Raw genomic sequence first — 24959 nt, 5'->3', positions numbered from 1 at the left:
CGGAAGTACTTCAACAAGTGGCAAAATTAATACTGCATATAGTCAGCTATAAAAGGCCCTGAAAAAAAATGTAAAACAATGCATACGGTAAAAATACCGGACTGATTATTGCAGAAACTGAGGAAAGTAGAAACAATTATGACATCCAGCAACAAATGACAACCACTGAATTAGCATATCCTGACTTTGAACAGACACAAATAGAAAGTGGCGGGGTTGACATAGTTTGGAGGTGTCAACCCACCCCTAACTTAGAATTTACTCATCTGAAAGATACAAACCAGGAATACATCTAACAAAAACGCATACGTCCGCACAATAAAAAAAAGAGAGAGAGAGAGTTTATTATTCAAAGCCTTTTACATTGCAATGATTTATTACATCATTTATATGAACTAGACAAAATTCTAAACATTACATTATACAAGAGATACAATTATGAAGTATTTCTATTAATATGAATTAAAGTTCCGTCTTTCAGTTCTCTGCAATACACGTTCTTTAAATCCTCTCCTAGCTTAATCTAAAACATAACAAATGAATGTTTTAAAATACTTTTATCTTTTCTCATTGCACAAGATTTAATTTAATGTATATCATTCAATTCTTTTTATCAACAAATTTTAAAATAGTATGATCGGTATGTAGGAATTTAAGTTAAAGACTAAAAGCAAAAGATTGCAAAGAAATATTCATACTCATAAGTCGATAAAAAACCGCAAAATGCTTTGAAAAAGGTCAAAAGATCTACCACAGTACAAAACACAACATAGCAAAAAGTGTTTTTCATTGAAACAGATGGAATATTAATTCAAATAGTTTCTTTAAAAAGCTTTGAAGTTATATTTGTGTATGTATCAACTTTTAGCAACTTTTTCATTTTCTTAGTCGTTTGATCTATAGTTGTTTCGATGAGTTCATATTCCAATGGTGACATTGAACGGCGAGTTGACGGTCATGGCGGGTAATGCATAAAAACCAGGGGACATTTTCCCTGCCAACGGTTCCGACCTAGCTCGGTTTGTAATTATAATTTCCCCCTTATATTTTGTTTGTTACCGTGAGTTGTATTTTCTAATCAATATAATTGCAGTTTTGAAAATCGGTAATCTCTTGCCCTAATTTAAAGTTCTATGAAATTTCCAATGCCAATTACATAATTGAACTGTTAATTACATAACATTTGACGTTTTTATCATTTATATATTCTAATGTCAATTATCTGTACTCGGAAATTGTAACACCACAAATGACTTTTTCCGAATATTGAAAACAAAAGTGACAGGTTAGTGTATGTACATATCCTGTATCAAAACTGCTTTCCTGTCGTTTTATTATTTACTACATTTTGTTTATTCTATTGAAAATATTTGAATTTTCCTTCCAATGTTCTACGTATAACATACATTCGATTGCGTTTTGCAGAGCTTATGAGATAATTTGTATTCAATGTTCATCTTCCCTTCGATTGATTTAACCGTTATACTGACTTGTATAGACGAAACTTGCATTATGATTGGTACCTTTAGTTAGTTGTTTTTAAATAATAAGTTTGCACTGAATGAAACTGAATGCGACATTTTCTAATTTGACAAAATCAAACAACTATTTACACACCTTTCCTGCGGATGGATTTTTCTGTCTTATTACTTGGGTTCTCTTGAATCATTCTTTGAAAATATATTTGGTATCTGGAATGTTAATAAGTGTTCTTTATATTGTCAATTACAAATAGTAAATGTTCGGTGTCTGTAAACACATTTAGAGAGATTTGGTATTAATCCTCTGTTCAGTGAGATTCGTCTTATTTTCTATGAATTGTTTTCGGAGATTAATAGAAGATAAGCGGAATAACACAATGAACATCATTAAATAGACATAAATTGTCGAAATGCACATTTTGTACATAAAACAGTTGTATTAAGATACAATCTTTTCTTTTAAGTATTTATATATATTTGAATCATACATTCGCCAATTTTTGACATTTTTTCCTATTGTGTCTGTTTGTTTTGATTACACATCGTTGTTAAAAAATTGAATTATATGCGACTGTCGTGCAAATAAGAGGTGAAGTTAGCTATAAAATCAAGTTCAATCCACCATTTCCTACAGAAAAAAATGCCTGCACCGGTATATGACAGTTGTTATTCATTCGTGTTTGAGCATTTGATTTTGCCTTTTGATTTGGCATTTTCCTTTTTAAATATAACTCGCAGTTCGGTATTTTTGTGAGTTAACTTGTTACAGCACAAATGCTTTATCTTTAGAAAAATCTAATATCTTTTTTTCCCCCAACGTAACAATATCTAAAATCTAATATCCCCCTTTTAAAGCTAAGGCATTCTGAAAGTTTTCCCTTCCTGGTCTGTTTATACATGTGCAATTGTCTTCCTGAATTTTTGAAAGTTATCATATTGATTTCCTACTTTGTATTTGAAAGTAAGAGAGAACAGAAAAAATATTTAAAAAAATATTTAAAAACTTACGTTGTGCGATCCATTGTAGGCCTGTGGCTGTTGTCTGCTCTATGGTCGGGTTGTTGTCATTTTGACACTTAGGCCGTACGGTGACCTTTAATTGTTAATGTTTGTGTCATTTTGGTCTTTTGTGGATAGTGGTCTAATTGGCAATCATACCACATCTTCTTTTTTTTTTATATCTTTGACACATTCCCCATTCTAAATCTTAATAATCTAAATTAAAAAAAAAAAAAACTTACGTTGTTCGATCCATTTCGATGATTGTTTTTCCTGTCTTCTTTCTTTGATAAGCCTTTTCAATCTTTACATTGATATCATTTGGATACTTTTTCCACTCCGAGCCCTCTTCGTATTCCCAAATGGCACTCACTTTTTTAATAATACGTTAAAAAATAACATTATGAGAGAAATCACATTGAAAGATGATTTAAATATCAAAGATACCAGGCTTATAACATTATCCACCAGACTCGCGTTTCGTCTACTCATACCTATCAGTGACTCCCAGATCAAACAAGTACAAATTTAAAGAGCTTTGAGATTTCAAAATTCCCCAAAAAAGTATTGCAAAATACGACATGACAACGTAAAAGTGCTGACTACTGGGCTGATGATATCCTCGCGGAGAATACAGCAGTGGCATCAACCCAGTGGTGTAAATGGTTATAAAAGTTACCAAGCTTATCACTAAATACGACAGACGTGCGTTTCGTTTCGTTTACATAAGACTCACCAGTGACGCTCAGATAAATAAATTAGAAAATCAAACAAGTATAAAGTGAAAGAGCATTGAGGACCATAAATTCCAAAAAAAACAATTGCCCAAAAGGGATTAGGTAATAAATGCCTGGTATAAGAGAACCCTTTGTATTTCGAATGATTCATATCTTTGCAAACAGTTAATTTATAAAACTTTGCTCGCTTGAATCTATCCCCGTATTGCTTCTAACCATTTTAGTAAAGGGAAAACTATTTTTTTTTATTAAATTCTATTATTGGTGATTATAGATAAAGACAACAGTTGTATACCAGTATTCGAAATTTATAAATTGAGGGAGAAAAAAACAAACCCGGGTTTCAAATCAAAATAAAAGAGGTGAACAACGACACAACAGAAACAAAATACTTAAATGCAACACACACAGAAACGAAGATACTGTAACAAAAGTCATTTACCTGACTTGTTACAAGACATTTTAAGAAAAATGGCGGGTTGAACCTGGTTTTGTGGCTAGCCAAATCCCCCCGCTTTTATGGCAATGATAAATATAACATTAAATTGACAACATTACATGACATGACTACAATTAAAATATAGGGGAGAACATACAGGGCAGTGACACACACAAATAATATCTTTCAAAAGGTACCAAGATTATCTATCATAGAATAAAGAAATATGATAGAGAAATAATACTGGTCAAATGGTGGTAAAAAAAACAAGACCATTTTTGTATGGAAAGTTATAAAATCCCACCAAGAGCCTTGAAACGTATCGAATGAACGCATAAAGATAAATGTTGATAACATTATTTCAAAATAGATTCAGTTATGTATGTATTTAACTCTTGACATAAAATAAATTACAACCATCGTAGTTTTTTTTAGACATTTTACCTGGGATAACATCCCTAATGCGCCTTGAAATGAGGAACTCAAAAGTCACGTGTAAACAAAAATTCTCTGTGTAGTGATATTTGAAACTTTTCTATGATAAACAAGTGACTGAACTAACCATTTGAGTAAATTTAGAAAGAAGGGGAACACAGAATAAATTTGTAAAATCTATGGAGCTATTAAATGTGTTCAAAGTATTAAATTTTCAAAGAACTTTTTGTAAAAAATGGGATTATTTACCACGAGGAGCCACATCACAAAAGGATACTCGGGGTTTGCTAATTTACGGGAAAAGTAATCTCACTTCGTACCCAGAAATTTTAACCACATATGTCAAAATGTCTCAGCTTCGAAACGAGACATCACACATATCCAAGTTAACGATATGTACTGAGCAACAGAAGATAACGTTACCATTACGGCCTATGGAGAATCTAATGCGCATCTGTACCCACCTGTTGCATCAGAATATATCGGAATGACGTAATCATTTGGTTCTTGTATGGCATTGTCTCCGGTTGTTCGGAATCTTGGTCGAGATGTTTCATTTTCTGATTCACTGTCCGAGGTGTTTGGACTTTTATATCCAGAACGGTGTTCATTCCTTTTACTCCTACTCCTAACAGGTGCACCACTTTCAAAGAAAAACCAATACATGAAATTTAAGTTTATTCTTAAATGGAAAGTATTGTTACATAACGGGTTGCATTGATCTTACTACAAGGTACTGCAGATGATTTCGAAATTGTTTACAATAACATATGTTAAAGTGAGGATAAAATCAAGGGAACAGTTGGAGAAAAAATAGAAAAATACCTTAACAAACAAATAAAAACATAGTATGGCGTTCATTATCACTGAACAAGTATATATTTGTTTAGGGGCCAGCTGAAGGACGCCTCCGGGTGCGGCAATTTCTCGCTACATTAAAGACCTGTTGGTGACCTTCTGCTGTTGTTTTTTTTATTTTGTCGGGTTGTTGTCTCTTTTACACATTCCGCATTTCCATTCTCAATTTTATAACATAAAAAAATCACCACTTACACACAAATTTTTTAACTGTTTAAGCATTTAGCTGAATTTGATCACGTATTGCTTTCTTCTTTAAGAGATATAATTTAATTTTTTAAGATTCACAAAAAATATAACATTTAGAACTGAATAAAATAAAAAAGAATATAAGTTTACAGGAAAACAAAACTTTACGACCAAAGCATTGATTTTTGCTCCCAATATGTGAATCTTCTATTTCTATATGGCAACACTCAAGCAGCGCCTGCATACGGATTATACATCTCCCAAATGAACGCAATTCTCCAGTTCCAAAATGGTGTAATCGTAAATGTTACGGCATCATCACTAGTTGGTTAACCGTTTTGAAATTCATTTCACAGTTGATAGCAGATATGTTACTAATGTAGTAACTACTGTTCCGTCCATATTTAACGATTGTGACCTACCGATCTACCTTGTGATAATTTGATTACCCTACCGGAGCACTTGAAATCATCTTTGTTTTTGGCGGGCTTTGTATTGCTTAGTCTTTAGTTTTTTATGATGTGTTTTGTTTACTACGGGTTGTCTCTTTGTGTTTTTTTTCTTTTTTAGGCAAGAAGTTGTAAGTGTATTTTCGACATATGATTGTCTCTGCGTGATATCTTTCGTTTCTTATTGAACAAAACATACACTTGTTCACTGCACGATAATGTGAACAATTTCACTCTTCAATACATTTTTTTCACTAAATATTTTCATTATAAAATTTGATCCATTTCTTTTTTGTTATTCTTCATTTTAATGGTTAATATCCAGTGATTTTTATTTTCTTATATGCAGTGACATGTTGTGTGAAACTTTGTGTGGAGTTCAGGAAAGGATAAAACGTTACTCATGCCAAGTGTGTCCTCATTTGAAACAAAGATAAAATCTGCAAAATACTTTGAATAGTGCAAATTTAACAGAGAATAATTTGGGAAAACAATGGTGGTATAATAAAAATTAAGTGGATCAATTAGGAAAAAGATTAATTATCCAAGAAATCACTCATTAATATTCAGAAACATACTTTTCATTTATATTCTTTAATACTCACTGTACTTGTATTTCAAACTGTCCATTATGTCCCATTTTATATAGTCCAGTTCTTTTAGAATCCCATCTCACCTGCAGAAAGGGACGTTTTACAAAATCAATATGAAATACCCTTCTACGTAATGCAATTGTTTAAAGGGGTATTCGGCGCTTACTTGCAAATTGGTTCTTGACATTTTTGCTTTTGAACATTTATGTGTTTGATAGTATATGAGCATATATATGACAGTTGTTTATAATCCGTTAAATTCAATAAATTTTGTGAGTGATTTAAACAGACAAAACCGGTGAGCATGACACAAAAAAAGGATCCAGCAACCAAAACTGTTTTAACATACAACAAAAAAAGCAACACAATTTATATGATAAAACGTTTTTAGTTGACAGTACATATAGCATATTGACACGTAATCAAAGACATATATACACACATCTCTAACCAATACAAATTGAATAAAATATGAATGTAGGCTTTACAAAATGAAAACAACACTACACTTCACGATACACAAAAAAAAAGTATCACACTTTTTGAAATTAATATCAGACATTGATATTACATTGACCTATGTAAGTCACAAGTCAAAGCTATAATTACTCACCACAACCTTTCCTTCTGGTCTCACATCTAAAACAGTCCCTAAAACTCCAGAACCACCATCTTTATTACCAAACTTCCAATCATGTCCTGTAAAAACAAATTGTGACTTTTTTCTGCCAATCTTTGCGTGGTATGTATGACATTTTAGAATATAAATACACATTTGATTTTTTCTATTGTGGGATGTTATTTGTTCAGCAACCGAATAAGGTTAAAAAAATATACATTAAAATGCAGGACAAAACGATGAATAGGGTGATCCCTTATTCAAATTTGTTTCACTTACAATATGATAGTGTAGATCGTCCGAAAAGACACGTAATGGAATGTATGGAGATTTCAAGATCAGTAATTGCTTGACCACTTTGAATTGAACGAAAAAAAAGTGTCAATGACAAATGAAGAGTCAAGTTTGTATATGACGAAAGCACGCTTCCGGTTCTTGACTAATAAACGACATCTCACTATCTCATATCATTGTCTGTACTTCGGAGTAATTTACATAAAGCAAGCTTATAATCACTACATAATCTTGCTCAATGCACAGAGTAAAATAGCAAAGATTTGACATTACTTTGAAGAAGAAAAGTGAAAGGATTGCCAATAAGACACCTCCTCTAAAGAGACCGAATGACACAAACAATAACAACTATTATAGTTCAACGTACGACCTTCAAAACTCAGACGGCAAAGTCAGCTATACAAGGCCCCAAAATGACAAATGTTAAATAAGTCAAACGAGAAAACTTACGTCCTGTTTTATGTACACAATAATGAACGAAAAACAAATATGATATACCACAACAAATGGCAACCACTGCATAACAGTATCCTGACTTGAAACAGACGCATGCGAATGTGGCGGGGTTACACTGTTGGAAGGCACACCTACACTCACGTAACCAGGGACAATGGTTTGATAGCATAACATAAGACGACACTATAAAAATCAGTTGAAAAGATGCTAAACTCATCAGATGGATACAAAGCAAAAATACTGACAGCTAGTTCAAAAACATTACAATATGTATTCCCACAACAACATACACTACGTACTAAAGCTGATAGTACTCGAAGTTACTGACAGCTATTTAAAAGACAATAACAACTATTAAGTATAAAGACGCCACAAACAGTCAGAGAAAAAACATGATCTTCTGTAAACTCTTTTTTGTAACACATTTTTGAATGTGCAAATGTGGTTAAAATAATATCCACTAAATAAAGTATTTCTCCTTTTAAAAAAATAAAGGAATGTATTGTATTCGCACCTCTAACTACTCTACAACCAACAGCTATCATCTCATCCACCAGTATTCTAGGTTCATCTACCTTTCTTAGATTGTATGTACTAGTTTCGTCAGATTGCATGTAGATATTCGTATCACCATTATCCCAGTGCACTCTTGCTATACCTTTAAACAAGACAAGTCATATGAATGTTGTATAATTAATTAGATTATCAGTTCGTGGATGCAAAGAAAATATATCTTATGTAATATCTAAAATGATGTATAATAGGGAAAGAAAGTTTAAGTTGTACATATTTCGTTATTTTTGTGTACACGAAGCTCTTTGACCTCGTACTTTATTTTGGTCTTTTAACGTTTGCTTTTCGTAGGTTTTACATTGTTTGGTGATTAGGCACAAAACTACAATTTGTCCTTTAGAATATATTTCATTGACACATATTTCAGTAGTTTTTAATTAATATTTCGTCAATCATCCATGCAACTATATACAGATCTGCTGTATCATAAAAGCTATTACACCAGTGATTGTGTTCATTTCAAATAAACATACATTTCCTTTATTTTGTTGGGGCACATTGAAATAGTTATTCAACATTTATTGCCTAAAAAATAATAAGAGTTGATTATATAAGATTTAACCCTGTAAGAAATATGAAGAAGTTTGAGCGGAAACGTATAATATATGTCTGATCCAATCAAAAAGAATTGCTTAAGAATATATCTTAGCAATGTTTAGAATGTTAACTGAAGACAAATCAGTAGTACACATGCTGTTAGCTTGATATTAACTGGTAATCCAAAGTCTGTTTAGAGTATTACTTTAAAATAATTAACAATTACAAGATATTCCTCAATATTGTAGACAGCTGAATATATACCGATGAAACTCTTGAAAAAAGCAAATAATCCTGACAAATTAGTCCTGTCAAGATAATTTATACCCTGATCTATTAATACCATGAACTAAACAAACATTCCATGCACATTTGATAACTTACCTTAGCAGTTTGTATTTTTATAAATGTCATGATTCACATGGCTTACGGTATTACTTTTCTAAAGCCATTAAATATATCAAATATATGTTCGAGTTACCGACTTATAGAAAACCAAAACAAATACTATGTACATATACGTACCATGTGATTGTTGTCCAATGACGGTTCCAGCCATTTGCTTATCCTGATTACCGTAATGCCAGTCAGGCCCACGCCGTACTCTATCACCAAGTTGTAAAGACCTACTGGTAAGTTCAGTGAAGTTACCCCGTTTCTTTTCTACGCTTAGTGGATTTGCAAATTCAAGTACCATATCTAGGCAGTCGTTCTATACCGGTTTTTGTATAAATGACAAGAACAATAAATTAAAGAAACTTGTGAATAAACAAATTTTTACTATTTGTTGTAAAAACATATCAATTTTGCATGATTTGGTGAGGATTTCAAAATGTTAACCTCAGCTAGGGACTCCTTAGAGCTTGAATCGCCTACTTGTCAAACACTGAAATAGTATGCAAAAGCTCACAACATAGAACACATTTACTATTAAAAGAAATGTTAGTCACCAGCCAGGGTGTTTACACTCATATATTGACATAAATGATCATTGATACGGTAATAACTATGTATAACTTGTTTAAAAAAAAAGGATTTGAAAATTTTATGATATACAGACAAATTTGAGACCGTTTTTTTGTCGATTGTAAGAGCTTTCTATACAAAAAAGGACACCTATTTTGAAATAATTCTATTAGTAATATCTAAGAGAAAAAAAGATAAAGGCACCATTTCTCCATTTTCAGACACAGTTCAACGATCCAAATAGTTATCAAAGGTACCAGGATTATAATTTAGTACGCCAGACGCGCGTTTTGTCTGCATAAGACTCATCAGTGACGCTCATATCGAATTAGTTATAAACCAAACAAATACAAAGTTGAAGAGCATTGAGGATCCAAAATTCCAAAAAGTTGTGCCAAAATACGGCTAAGGTAATCTATGCCTGGGATAAGAAAATCCTAAGCTATACGCAAAATTTTAAGAAAATCTGTGACATAGCCCGTTAACTGTAACTTGACCATGAATTATATCATATGTTTCAAATAAAAGGAGAAAGCTAAATACTTAACTGGTAGAAACCTTATATTTTGGAATCAGTCTTTTGATTAACAGTAAATGAATATTCGCTTATTATTTTTAAAAGAAAATACATTAGGCAATTTTTTCTGTATAAGAAAGCTATATGTACATAAAGAAAGTGACTTTGAGTTACTGCATCGAAACAAAAAGTGGACAAACAATTATTCTATGGATCATGTAAAGAGACAATATCATGACACAGGGATTATCAATAAAATTAAGAATGGAAATGGGGAATGTGTGAAAGACAAAACAACCTGACCATAGAACAAACAACAGCAGAAGTTCACCAATAGGTCTTCAATGTAGCGAGAAATTCTCACACCTGGAGGCGACCTTCAGCCGCCCCCTAAACAAATATATACACTAGTTCAGTGATCCATGTATTAAGAAAACGTAGATCGTTTATTCTATTTATTCTATTTGTTGATTTTTTTTTTATTTGAATCAATACGTTTTCTAAGTACTTGAAAATGAACGTAGCCTATGTCTCTGGTTCTGATGAAGGTGAGTCAAGAAAAGGACGTCGGACGCCGCACGATATTGATATAGTCCTATGTTTGTTTGTGTAGCATATGACTTTTTTTTATGTTAAAAATGTATGAGTAGCTGTAAAATAAAGTTTAAAAGTTCTTGAATAATTCCCTTAAGAAATAGTCGTTTATTGTACTATATATATTACGTAGTGTGTTCTTACATGTATATCATGGTCTAATGTTTCAATTGTTTATACATTTTACCGAAAATTTTCGAAATTAGTCGAAATCAACTTACATACGGATCATCACTACCTGACTCTTCTTTTATTTGTTGTTTTATTAATTCTTTGCTCTGGTCTGATGAATACATAATTTTGGGAGCTATTCTGGATGCAAGAATCTAAAGGAAAACGCAGAAATTAAAAAAAAAACACCAAAATATCAGAGAAAAAAACAACCTTCAAGAAGATATAACAAACATGTGTTTTCAATAACTATAAAAAGGGGCGAATCGGGCTTAAAAAGGGAGAATAAAACCTCGTAGGTCAATCAGAGAACAATAAAATAATTTAAAAAAACCCAACAACCCCAAATCGACAAAACTAAACATAATACTAGTAACATCAAAGACAAAAACAACCTACAAGAACATATAACATACACGTGTTTTCGATAACTATAAAAAGGGACGAATCGGACTTCAAAAGGGAGAATAAAATCTCCTAGGTCAATCAGAAGACAATGTATTAATTGCAAAAATAAAACAACAGCCCCAAAACGACTTAAAGACATAGAACAATCCTGATGAAAACTAAAAACTGCGTCAAACGAACCAACAACAACTAATGATGCTCAGTGATTCACTATTTTCATAAATTTATCATACAAAAAAGTTTATGAATATTATTGATTACACGATGTGTTGTCGTATTTACATATGCACTAATAGTATACCGACGAACAGCGGTCTTAGACATATCATGTTAAGTGATCGCAGGGAATTTGATATCAATCGGAACTTTTAAGTCAACATGTTTTTCTGTAATATTTGAATGGCCCTGATATCAATCAACTATTTTTATCAATTAATACGATAAACTTTCATTGTGCTATATATGTAAAGTAGTGCTACAAACATGAATTTCCGACCGTGCAAGAGCCAGCCAAGGTCGTTAAAAACTTACGTTTGTTGAACATGGATATATGTTAAGCGCCTAAATACCTTATCGGTATTTGTTCGCCATTACTGTACTTCTCAAAAGTTCCCGTAAAATTTAACGTCAAAATAGAAAATATCTGACGTCATATGATGTCAAAAGTTCAAGCGGGACATAGTCTCGGATCAAGCGGAATAGATTTTCAAATAGCGATAAGGTGTTTTTGTCATTCTTAAACGTACCATGATTTTAGTCATCAGTACTAAACGTTGCATTTCTCTGGTATCAACTATTCTCCCGCTCGTTTCCTTAACTACACGTTCCACTATCTAAAATATGAACTACATTATTTTTATGATAAAATGCTGCAAAAAATACACAATGCACGTCTTTCAAAATAATCATATCTCAAGAAAAAAACGAAATACAAAGATTACATATGTACGTTACATATCAATATATACTTTTTTTTTTATCATATATATGTACATACTAAGATTCACTAATTGGTACAATTTTTAAAGACATGATTGCTAAGCTTAAAGTTGAAAATAATATTGTATAGATTACAGATACTTACAGCGTTGTGTTGATTTTTCCCAATTTGAACATAAAATACTTTTGTTTGTAAATCGACAACGGAATGGACAAGTGATTCTACTCCTGCGTGTTTCTAAATTAAAAATATATTGGCATATACTATTTTACATTATATATTATTACAATGTAAACGAAATATGTTTATAAAATATGTGATACATGAAAAGATAAGGAAGGTCAAGACATAAACCAAGAAACTCACATTAATCTTAAAAATAAATAATACCACTGCTTCAATGCAGGTTGATAAATAAACTAAGCGAAAACAATATTCTAAATAATGAAAAACATTGAAATATAAAGATTACTAACGACAAAACCATAAAAATTTGGTTGGTTTCATAAATATTTTTTTTTACAAATCTTAACGTTTTTGGATTCGAGCGTCACTGATGAGTCTTTTGTAGACGAAACGCGCATCTGGCGTATATACTAAATTTAGTCCTAGTATATATGATGAGTGTATTTATTCCGAACCTTTAAAAGAATAAACATTTATCAAACTATTAGCTGATTATACAAACCAAATCATAAATGTCATTATGTTTTCAAAGGGTGATACTATAAACAAAAACGATTTGTGATATGATTTCCAAACAAGAAAGTATCCAAGTTGAATTGGAACGTCTAATCATGATAAACAAAAGTTTACACCCGATTTTAAAATTAATTCAGAATGCTAAATTTTTAGTTTTATGTATAGTTTTGTATGTATCTTGCGGAGATTTGTCTCATTGACAATCATACCACTTCTTCTTATGTTTATATATAGTGTTTGGTTGAAGGACTACATTTTTCATTTTTTTCTGTTTGTCTAATCTTTTTCCAAAAATTGTCTTTTCTTCGACCAGCGATAAAGATTACCTCGTTGTAACATCTCCCTTTAATTACCAATAACAAATACTTTAGCACTTCTAATAATGTGTTATGTGTCCCGATTTGTGTAAACTGACTATAAAAACATGTTTGAGTCAAACCGTTTAAATACATGAAGTATGAAGATTGTTTATTGTTAGAAGCCTTTTAATAACTTATATGGGGATATTTCATTTGAATTTCTATTTGTGAATCATTGAAATTTTAAATCGTGGTTAACAAAGAAAACAAATTCTTACATGTATATCAATGTCTTCAAGTGAAGATCCCACATTAATACCTGTACTGGAAAGAGTCACTGTAATACCGCCATTTTCCAGCATTGATTTCAAATCAATTCCTCCTTTCGCGAGAGATAGAGAAGACGAAAAAGAAGAAGAAGAATACGACGTGTTTTCATCAGATCGGCTATCCGTAAATATAATCATATGTCCCTGGAGTGGAAAGTCGCCGATACTTCCACGTGGACCTACAATGCACAATAACGTTGTTTGATTATTGAATTCAGAAACTCGCGTTTTTTTATAAGCAAGAAAAAACAGTTTAGCATACAAAGAAGTGTAATTTCATTATATTTAAACTATCAAAATCTTTTCACTTTCATAAGATACTGCTATATATTATACTAATATCAGTTTTCTACTTTCAACAATCATTGAAACAATAGGATAAACCGTCGCTGCATTTTATTCCAATTAATTTTTCGACTTTGTGAAAAAATAATTTTACTTCGCAAGATAATAAAAACTTGATTTTATTCGACTGCTTCTCATTTGAGGTCACATCAAATGAATTTAAGGCAAGAATATGAAAAGGTATTTCTATACGTTTCCACTAAAGTTACCATATGCGATTCCTTAACTTTAAAGCTAAAAGTACCTGTTATAACGCCAGCCATTCCCATGAACAGGCCTCCAATTGCAGGTGCATCACCACATGGCTCAAGCTGATCTGATGAATGTAGATTAGCATTTTTCTCATATACACATTTGTTACTTTAAAATTGTTTTATTAAAAAACCTTAAAACTTACCCCATGAAAATTCATCTATCAAATTACAGGTAAGCTACCTTAAAAATGTAAACATATACAATGGTATGTAAAATACGATTCCCCAGATATGAAATATAGGAATCCGCAGTACGTATCACTGAATATGCACTCAAACAATATATAACAACTAAAACCCTTGAACGGTGGCAAAATTAAACAAAATCATAATTAAAAAAGCGAGACTTTCAAGTTTATAGAAAAACAAATAAATTATTGTATGGTATAAATAATTGAAGAAAATATGAATAATAGTTTTTGCCAGCCTTCATGGTCTTTAATGTAACCTTTCTATTGTCTAACACGTGTTTGTATGTCTAATAAAATTAACGGTACCAATTTTCTTGCACCAGATGCGCATTTCGACAATACATGTCCCCTCAGTGATGCTCGTGGCCAAAATATTTGAAATCCAAAGCTTATATAAAAGATGAAGAGCTATAATCCGAAAGGTCCAAAAAGTATAGCCAAATCCGTGAAAGGAATCAGAGCTTTGTATGAGGGAGATACATTCCTTAATTTATAATAATTTATAAAATTTTGTAACAGCAAATTTTAAAAACACAAAAAATCCGTATTTTCATGCCAGTACCAAAGTACTGGCTACTGGGCTGGTGATACCCTCGGAGACTTATAGTCCACCAGCAGAGGCATCGACCCAGTTGTAGTAATAAAATTAACGGTACCAATTCTTGCACCAGATGCGCATTTCAAAAATAGCCAAACATAATTTCTTTATTATATGTTATTGGCCTTTGAAATTGCTGTCTGAAACTGCGAGTATTCTCAGATCTATATAAACGAGGGACGAAAGATACCAAAGGGACAGTCAAACTCATAAATCTAAAAAAAAAAACTGACAACGCCATGGCTAAAAATAAAAAAAGACAAACAGACAAACAATAGTACACATGACACAACATAGAAACTCAAGAATAATCAACACGAACTCCACCAAAAACTAGGGGTGATGTCAGGTGCCCCAGAAGGGTAAGCAGATCCTGCTCCACATGTGACACCCGTCGTGTTGCTGATGTAATATAAATATATTATATTTTACCCGGATTTGTTTTTTTTCTTTATCGATTTATGAGTTTCGAACAGCGGTATACTACTGTAGCCTTTATTTATGTTGTGATTCATGTAAGGGATTTGTTTAATCCCTACGAGGTCCATTCTGTGATTTTTGTTAGATGTTTATCTGATTTGTGTCCAACTAATGAATTTAGCCATTTCAACTTATTTGTACAGTTCTTTTTATTGCTAACATCCACTTCAATGTGGTGAATAGTTGTCGTATAATCATCATACAACGTCTCCTTATATATTCATGAAACACACAAATACTAATAAGTACATTTAAGGTAGTTAATTGCCACGATTGGCTTAGATTGTTTATGAAAAAACACATGTTTGTATATAAAAAGAAATCTCTGAGATAGAATGTTGAAATACTATATGAGAAGATAGTTTTTATAATATATTTTAAGAAAAGAAAAAAGAAAAAATGTTGTCACCGAACTTGTTTTCCTGTTACATGTGAAAGTAAAACAAATTTCCTATATGTCCAGTATCAATCTATATTATTATTAAAAGAGTGATAAAATTGAGAATGATAATGGGATATGTGTCAAAGAGACAAAAACCCGACCATAGAAAAGACAACAGCAGAAGGTCACCGCAGTGAGATATTCCCGCACCCGGAGGCATCCTTCAGATGATCCATACACAAATATATATACTAGTTCTGTGGTAATAAACGCCATACTAAACTCTCTACTTTTAAATGGCTTATATTAAAAATTAATACTTAAAGCACAAATATTTGATATTTATACTACAAAATCGACAATGCAATGAATAAATAAGTTTTCTTTATATAAAGAAACCGTATAACCAATAAAAGGCAACTGTGTCTCCAAATTTGCAGATTTGGGCAAAGAACTGAACCGATTATTTACTGTGATTGAACAATTCAAGATGATGGTATACCTCGCTACAAATCAGATACATCATCCATTATAGTAAGTAAATCATTATTGCATAATGAATTCATGAATAAATACTTTTTACCTATAGATCGCAAAATAAGGTCATGTTCAGAAGTACACTCATGAATAAGTAGATTTTTTCCGCCAAATACTGCTAACCCAATATTCTCTTCTAGTCCAGTTTCTAACCAAACTTGTTTTACACCTGTAGATGGAATTAAAGTACATGTAATATAATTTGTAAAACAATTATATACATTCACGTATAATGACCGAACAGAGAAAAGATATAAAAAACATTCCAAATAAAAAAAACAAATGGTTTTCATATTATCCCATTATAGTTTCAACTCCCAAACAGGCGATGCTATAGTATTGGAATTCTCAAGTATACAAAAGTATGATTATAAATCAGAAAACAAACTAATCTAATAAACAATCATACAAAACTGGATACCTTTTTCACACTTTGTATGCCAAGGCTGTCCAATTTTTGTTTTTCCTAAAGTTAAAATAAGTGCATCTTTTTCTTTTTATTTTCTTTTGATTCTCTTTTGTTTATGGCATTATCATTATACATTGTTATACTTCTCTGTTTAACCAACAGGTTTAAACTATCAAAGTGTTTTACCAGAATAAACAATGAGTCATGTTAAAAATAATTAACGTCCGCCAATTATTTGTTAGATTATAAATTGATTTCATTTTTCTATGTCATGATATAAACATGAAAAAACCTGTAATGAATGTGTCCAATTAATATTTTCTTTTGTCATTCTAAAACAAGTATCTACATGAAAGTACAGTACCTTCTACATACTCCACTGCTGCTTCTTTCATTACTTTAAACCTGCGGCCTCTCAGACGTTCTGATATGTCTAATACCAATGTGACATACCGCACACCAGTACGCCTAACTGTACCGGATCGAAGTCTGTATCTAGCTGAAAGTAGGGTAAAATATATTTGAATCCACTCATAAAGTAATTCAATAAAAGCATGAATCGCCTGCAACAAAGGTGAAGACACACATCAACTAAAATTTAACGACACAATTGTCTGTTTGGTGAATTATTCATTCAAATTATTCTTTGTAATGATCATGGATAAGATTTTATTTCGTTCTTACCATGATCACAAACTTGATGATAATGTTTTATCCAATCATTTACGGTCTTTGGTTGACCAGTAGTATCTATGCCTATTGAAAAACAGAAAAATAACTATTATTAATGACATCTGATTACATTAAAAAGTAAAATCACAAAAATACTGAACTAAGAGGTATATCAATTCGGAAAGTCCATAATCACATGGCAAAACCAATTAACAAAACGTATTAAAAACAAATGGACAAGAACTGTCATATTCCTGACTTGGTACAGGCATTTTCAAATTTCTAACATAGGTTTAAAATTGTGAAACTATGCGCGTAACCTTTACTGATACGATTGAATTATATATTTGACACGGATATTTGGTTAATTAAGCTGGTTCTATGTTTGATGGAAGAGGGAAATATAAGGCTTTATTCTATTGTTAAACAAGTCATTCCACCATCTCGAATGTGCCATATCAATGTTATTCACTTCACATGACCAGTGAAAAAAAGTTTTACGATCAACAAGAACGATTGAGCCCTTTTCAATAACCAATCCATTTGCCTCCCATGCTCCACATATTTCCTTTGTTTCAGAATTCAAATTGACACCAATTGAAGCGTTCGACGGATAGCATACATAAATGAGAACTACCTAACATTCTAGTTGTCGTTGACGTCATTTAGAATGAAATGATATCTAAGGATAATTTAGATCCGGATTTTTTTTAGACATGTCAGATGTATTCTTAGTAATTTCTTTTCAAATGAATTTCATTTTTTATTTAATAATCATTATGACGCACCATCCGATTTAATTAAACAGTAATGCATGCATATATAGCGCAGATAAGTATTTATAGTATTAATGAAAATACGGGGTGAACATCAATTCAATAAGAAAGCAACGAAATAGTTCATAAAACCAGACATTTTTATGTATACATACCCATAGTAGAATGATTGGCAGTATCAACATTAGAAAATCCTACATTCCGCCGTCGTCTATTGTCAGCAGTCCTGTAATTCGGTAGTGAATAATGAAAACAACACATAAAATGAACGCAAAAATAACAATGATTCGGACTTTGGTAATACGCTTGCTATTTTGTGACAAAACAGTCAAAGCTTCCCAATTTTTGTTCATTGTTTCACGTGCAAAAATTATAGACTGAATAATAATATAATATCTGAAACTTTAAAACACCAACATAAAAACTTTCAGCCATATTGCTTTTGATAGAAAAAGGATTTTCAGAGGGGAAGAAAACATGGAATTTCAGACATTTGACTATAATTCATAATTGGGCATTAGTCACAGGTATTACACCTGATCATGATAACACGATATAAGAAATTATTTCCAATCAATTCAAAGATCGGGAAACATATCCAATATCATCTGTGAAATGGTTTTACAATTACAGTCGCCAAACTCGTGGTTAGAATCTATAATGTGGCATCAGTAACAGGTATTACGTCTACCGAATAAGACTATTTACCGGTTTTGTAATGACATGAGCAAAACGACGGGTGCCACATGTGGATCAGAATCAGCATACCCATCCGGAGCACCTGAGATCGCCCCTCGTTTTTGGTGGGGTTGGGCTTTTTTTCGTGAAATCATTTGCAGCGGTCCAAATATAAACCATATTACGCTTTCTGAAATATTGCATGATACCTTTTAGGGTATTGAAACGTTGTTTCAATTCATTTAAAACAGCTGAGTTTCTCGATCTTTGAATAGATTGAAAAAAAGAAAATGTACAATTACTATTGTCAAATTCTAGCTTTTTGATCACGCATAATCTCATTTAAGTTATTTATTAGACAGGTATGCAAAAAATCAAACGACGAGAAACCCTATACACAGGTCACCCTATGGCTTTCACAATTGTTCGAAAAGTTATAATGTTAGGGAATCTGTAAAAGACACCAGAAACATGAACATCTCAAGCAAGTCATGCCTAACCTATCAGCTAACACCCAAAACATCCAATACACTCAAAATATTCTTATTTAACCATTGATATGTACTAAAAGCATTTGAAGAACGTCCTACAAGAATTGAAAACAAAATCAGAATATGTGTATCTGTGAGGTATCCTTAAAGGTCAGGTTAACTCAATTTAATATTGAATATATCAACCCTGAAAATGACAGCTAATGATAAAATAAATAATTATAAATGAAGTTCGCGTTACAGAGTTAAGATCATGGGGTAGAGGTGAATTACTTATTTTTTATATTTCAAATATTTAGAAAATTATTATGTATTCATAAAAATAAATTGTTGGCTTTCTAATATTAAAATTACGCTAGATTTTCAAATCTTTAAATACTAGTAAAGCAATAAATGATCACACGTCTTTGAAAGTTATATTTACCTTTTGTGTGAGTGAAATTGTGATCTTGCATCTGTGAAATCTGAATGTTGTTGTTGTATATTAGGCTTTTTTGTTACAGATTTCTTGACATCAGATACTGAAGAACAATTTGTATCGACAAAACCTTTACTATGAACACTTAAACGGTTGTCATTGAGCCATTCTGTTGACAAACATTTAAAACCCAAATCGTTCCTAGACATTTTTCTATTTGATTTTGACAAAATTTGAATATGTTCATCCTCACGTTTTTCGTCTACCTTTCCACCATTCAAATCAAGTTGATCAATTTTACAGTTGGCATCTGGTTTATTGGATACAGATTTATATTGAATGTTGTCCTTTTCAGATGGAGTATCGACGTCTAAGTTATCATTATCACATTGACCACCATCTACATGACGTATATATGCAATGCTTTCGTCAGTGGTGTTTGCTTCAAATTGTGTGTATTTTTCTTCATTACTTGAAGAACTGGATTTTACTATTTCTGGTGATGAAATGCATTTATCAATTGCGACACAATCTGTGGTACCACTACATGATAAAGAAACTGAAACATTTTCAAGTCTATCTTTTGCATCATCCGATTTCGTGCCTTTAGCAATATTATTTGCAATAAAGCTATCTTTAATATGTTCTACTGTTTCGGTAATGATATCCACATCTTCAGATAAAGTCAATAGCAGTTCTTTGATTTCCTTTAGTTTTGTAGACTTCAGTTCACAGTGTGTCGCCAATGAATCTACACCCTTTGCAACATCTATATAAAGAGAAAAAAATGTATTCAATCAATTTATATTTTTACAATAAGTCTTTTCACCAGGTTAAGTACTGTGACCTTGAAAGCATTTTGTAAGCCTGTAATACGGTTTAATTTGTAATTAACGCTATACAAGTTTGTGTTTTCTATCATGTCTATTGAACGGTTATATAGATTAAAGTGTGAAACACCTCAGTCACTAGTGATTGTGAAAAAATCCAAGTTGTAACCTCTTATTCAAATAGTTCAATCATATACATTATCATAAACACTGTGTTTATTTTTTTTATTTGTGACGATGGTATAGTGCAAGGTAAAAGTAAGCATTTATACGGCATTGTTCGATCGACAACCGTAATTGCTGTGTTTTTCTGTGACATAAATAAGGCCGTTAGTGATCTCGTTTGAATTGTTTTACATTGTCTTATCGGGACTTTTATAGCTGACTATGCTGTATGGGCTTTGCTAATTGTTGAAGGCCGTACGGTGAACTATAGTTGTTGATTTTTATGTCATTTTGTCTCTTGTGGAGAGTTGTCTCATTGGCAATCATACCACATCTTTTTTTAATTTTTTTTTATAGTTCATAGATATTGGACGTCACACTCAGAAACATATAAATGGACAAAAATGTTTAAAAAAACCCCAATTACAATAGATAGAGCCCCTTGACATGGAACCAGCGCTAAAATGCAGCGGGATTTAAAAGTAAAATAACAAACAAAAAACGAGCTCGGAGGAAAATTCAAAACGCACCGTCCCGTTTTGAAAACTGTCAACCCTCCCCTATAACTCTGGCCAATTTAGAATAAAACAAATACAAATCAATACACATTGCAAAATTGAAAAAACCTTCGCGTCCGATGCAAGAAAAGGTTACATAAGGAACTAAGCAAAATGAAAATGATAACATCAATTAACAAAGGAGTTTAAAGAAATGCTGAACCTCAAATAAACCGATTGAAAGATTATGTCATTATCATATGAAAATAAAGCACAAAAACTTCTGTTAGGGGTCAAGTTTTATACCATCATCAAATAAATGCGAAGAATATAACCCGTGTTATGCAAACAATTGTTTTTACAATTATTTGACTATTTCATTAGATAAAGTTTATTATTTTGAAACATGAGTAAACACCTCAAAATAATAACCGCACTATGATAACCAGCAGCACAACATATGAAAAATAAGTAAAAAAATATATTGAATCAACTGACTATAAATAATTACTTACTTTCAAATTGCTTTTCCATTTCCTCTCTATCTTTTTTGCAGCTGCAAATGAGGAAATAATAAAAAAATAATTGTAATTAACCTTGGAATCACGAAGGCAAGACAACTTATTTTATTTGGGTTTTTCTCCTGAGAAGAGTTGTGTCATTTGTAATCATACCACATCTTCTATTTTATATTTTGAAAGTAGTTGGAAAATAGTCCGATGCGCTTTTATGAATTTTCCTTTATCATGAATGGTCAAAGCCGACTATTGTATTATAAGAACCGAAACAATTAAAGATCTATATGATCAAAAATTGACAACAAAATAACAAAATCCATCTAGGTTTACTTTGCCTAAAGAATTGAAAAAATCATCGATGTCTGATTAAACAATTCATGAGCCTGGTTTTTTTTTCAAAATACTTCTCGTCCTTTTTCTCAAAAAGTACCAATACCTAGGAAAAATATTCAATAATACGTTAAGGCTTGTCGTACAATACTCCCTATCAAAAATTATTTAACTTGATGTTAAAGGCCGAGAAGTAGGAGCTGATTCTGATACGGAATTTACTGCTGTTGTCAAAATCAAATTAAATGTTTAGAAAAGAGCGGAAAAGAACATCATCTAGGAGTTAAATAAAATGATCTTGCACTCTTGATCTCTTTTGTTATTTCATAGGTGTCTTAAGAAACAGCGACTCGAAAGACGATAAAAAACGTTTGTCGGGAGAGGTTCATATTTTGTTCTCATATGAATGGCGACAACTCGCTGAAATATTTACCTCCAGTATTGTGTTGAAACATAAACAATTATAAAACTACAATGTCTTAAGGGTATGTTTAAAATCATGTCAAAACCGAACTACATTTTCCGAGCTGATGAATCTATCGGGGACTGAGCCACTGCTATAAATAAAAAAAAAATACTGTAAAAGTCATGCATCTGAAGAGCTTTCCGGGATTTACATGTAACCTTATCTCAACGCTTCAATTAGTATATTTCAAGAAAAAGATGTATAAATGCCGAAACATTTGAAGAATGAAGTATAGCTTACATTTAAAGCCTTTATATATCTTGGGTCAAATTTGCCTGAAGGAATTGAAAAATCAGTTGTTTAAACAATTTTACAGGATAACTTCGTATTTAATATTTATAGGCTGTTGCCAGTTTAAGTATGATATCTCCTTATTGATTGCCTTGAATTATAAACTATATTGTGAATTTATGAATGCCTTTCCTTACTTATTCGTTTGATTTTCTCGTCTAAAGTCTTCTTGCTTCTGTAACATACTCTTAATTTCCTCGCTTAATTCTTTGATCTATAAGATAATATTTAAATTTAACTCTGCACTCAAAATAATTAAAAATGCATATTTCATAGAATAGTTCAGGATAAATAAAGGCAACAGTATACGTAGTATACCACTGCGATAAAGCAAGTAATCAGACAAACTGAAATCGTGCATGCATTTCACAATGTTCGAAAATTCTTCTAGGCATTATATGATCTCGTGCAGTTGAAATCATTTCTTCGAAAGTTTCACGGACATAATCACGAGTAGCATTGTTATTGTTCGTTATGTATGTAATTTCTGTGATACAGATCACGACGGATATGTTCCATTTGACGTTACCCCATTCTTGTCTTCCCGAATGTAACATATTGAAGTCGGATTATCTAAGGATTTGTTCTTACACGAGCAATGTGACGGGTGCTACACATGAAGCAGACATTGATTAACCATACGGAGCACCATATATCATCACGGTTTGTGTCGGGTTGGTGTTGCTCAGTCTTTAGTTTTTATTTGCCTTTCTATGTACTGTTTTTCTTTCGTTGGTGCGTTTTTCTTTTCGTCCTTGCTTTTTAAGTTATTTTTTACTTATCAGTTTGAATGTACCTTTAGTATTTTTTGTGTCTTTGAACTTTTGAGTTTGTATGTACCTTTAGTAATTTTGACTCTGTTATACATATCTATTGATTTTCGGACAAACTTATGACACGTGATTGATAAAAATATTCTGATTTTGAATAATTGTGACATATCAACAATATATAATTGTATGCGTGCATTGTAAATTTGATGAAGGGTATTTCAATCAACACATTATTTTTACAAATATCTGAAACGATAAAAGAGGGACGAAAGATACCAAAGGGACAGTCAAACTCGTAAATCTAAAACAAACTGACAACGCCATGGCTAAAAATGAAAAAGACAAACAGAAAAACAATAGTACACATGACACAACATAGAACACTAAAGAATAAACAACACGAACCCCACCAAAAACTAGGGGTGATCTCAGGATAAATGTCATTCCCGATTCCCATGTACATTTATAACTATTTTAAAAGACAATAAACAGGGAGGAAAATTAATTCAATGACAATCAAACCATATATTCCTACAATTATACCAACTCAATATGACAGACCAGAATAAATCATTGTCAAAGACAACTGAATAAATCATTGTGTACAGTTATGTATTTATCACGTTAAAATTTTCAAAATCATGTGCTACATATTTGTTTTTCGTTCATTTTTTTTTAAACAAATAAGGCCTTAGTTTTCTCGTTTGAATTGTTTTACATTGTCATATCGGGGCCTTTTATAGCTGACTATGCGGTATTGGGCTTTGCTCATTGTTGAAGGCCATACGCTGACCTATAGTTGTTAATGTCTGTGTCATGTTATTCTCTTGTGGGCAGTTGTCTCATTGGCAATCATACCAAATATTCTTTTTTAAATTCATAACCGTAGGAAACTATCACAGAACTTTTTCACGATATCGAAATATGTTCTAAGTCTCAATTCATGGCGCTTTATAGCCAAGAGATCGACAGCTGTAGAATTATAATAATCACTTGAAAAAAAGTAAACAAAGATGTTGTTCTAGTTAAAATATCTTTTGGATTAGCCCTAAATATTGTTTTATTTCGTAAAAAAATATTTGGATCAAAGGGTCATATAAAGTTAAAATTATTAATTTCCAACAGTCATGTGAGTAGTGACCTTTAAGATCAAATATGTACAAAATCAAATCAAAATATACTGAAAAATAAAACTATGACATAAATTGTGTATTTACTATGAATAAAATATCAAAATTACTGGCAGTCTTGTAGAATCGCTTACCTTTGCCAT

The 24959-nt window shown here is 31.7% G+C and overlaps 1 protein-coding gene across 1 annotated transcript; it reads right to left on the bottom strand.

Annotated features, from left to right (window-relative positions):
* Positions 1-1609: 1609 nt before the first annotated feature.
* On the bottom strand, positions 1610-24959 carry LOC134716572 (uncharacterized). Its single transcript, XM_063579584.1, has 20 exons — positions 24951-24959; positions 23051-23127; positions 21824-21864; positions 19823-20585; positions 18385-18455; positions 17466-17537; positions 17146-17280; positions 16419-16541; positions 14175-14246; positions 13535-13764; positions 12400-12492; positions 12062-12148; positions 10958-11062; positions 9185-9371; positions 8064-8207; positions 6794-6879; positions 6193-6263; positions 4556-4734; positions 2723-2852; positions 1610-1691 (listed from the first exon to the last, which is right to left on the bottom strand). The coding sequence occupies exons 1-20, from the start codon at positions 24957-24959 to the stop codon at positions 1610-1612; spliced, it is 2757 nt and encodes a 918-aa protein (XP_063435654.1).

This window comes from Mytilus trossulus, chromosome 4 (genome assembly GCF_036588685.1).
Source record: "Mytilus trossulus isolate FHL-02 chromosome 4, PNRI_Mtr1.1.1.hap1, whole genome shotgun sequence".
NCBI classification, from domain to species: Eukaryota; Metazoa; Mollusca; class Bivalvia; order Mytilida; family Mytilidae; genus Mytilus; species Mytilus trossulus.
The sequence above is the reverse complement of the archived record's forward strand: the minus strand, read 5'-3'. Positions and strand labels throughout refer to the sequence as shown.

Bases quoted from the DNA above. Each gene is read 5' to 3' on its own strand.
- LOC134716572 (XM_063579584.1), bottom strand. The intron at 21,865-23,050 runs GTAAGGAAAGGC...CCTCATTTGCAG, and splicing joins CGAGAAAATCAAACGAATAA to CTGCAAAAAAGATAGAGAGG. The intron at 18,456-19,822 runs GTAAATATAACT...ACCGAATTACAG, and splicing joins CAATTTCACTCACACAAAAG to GACTGCTGACAATAGACGAC.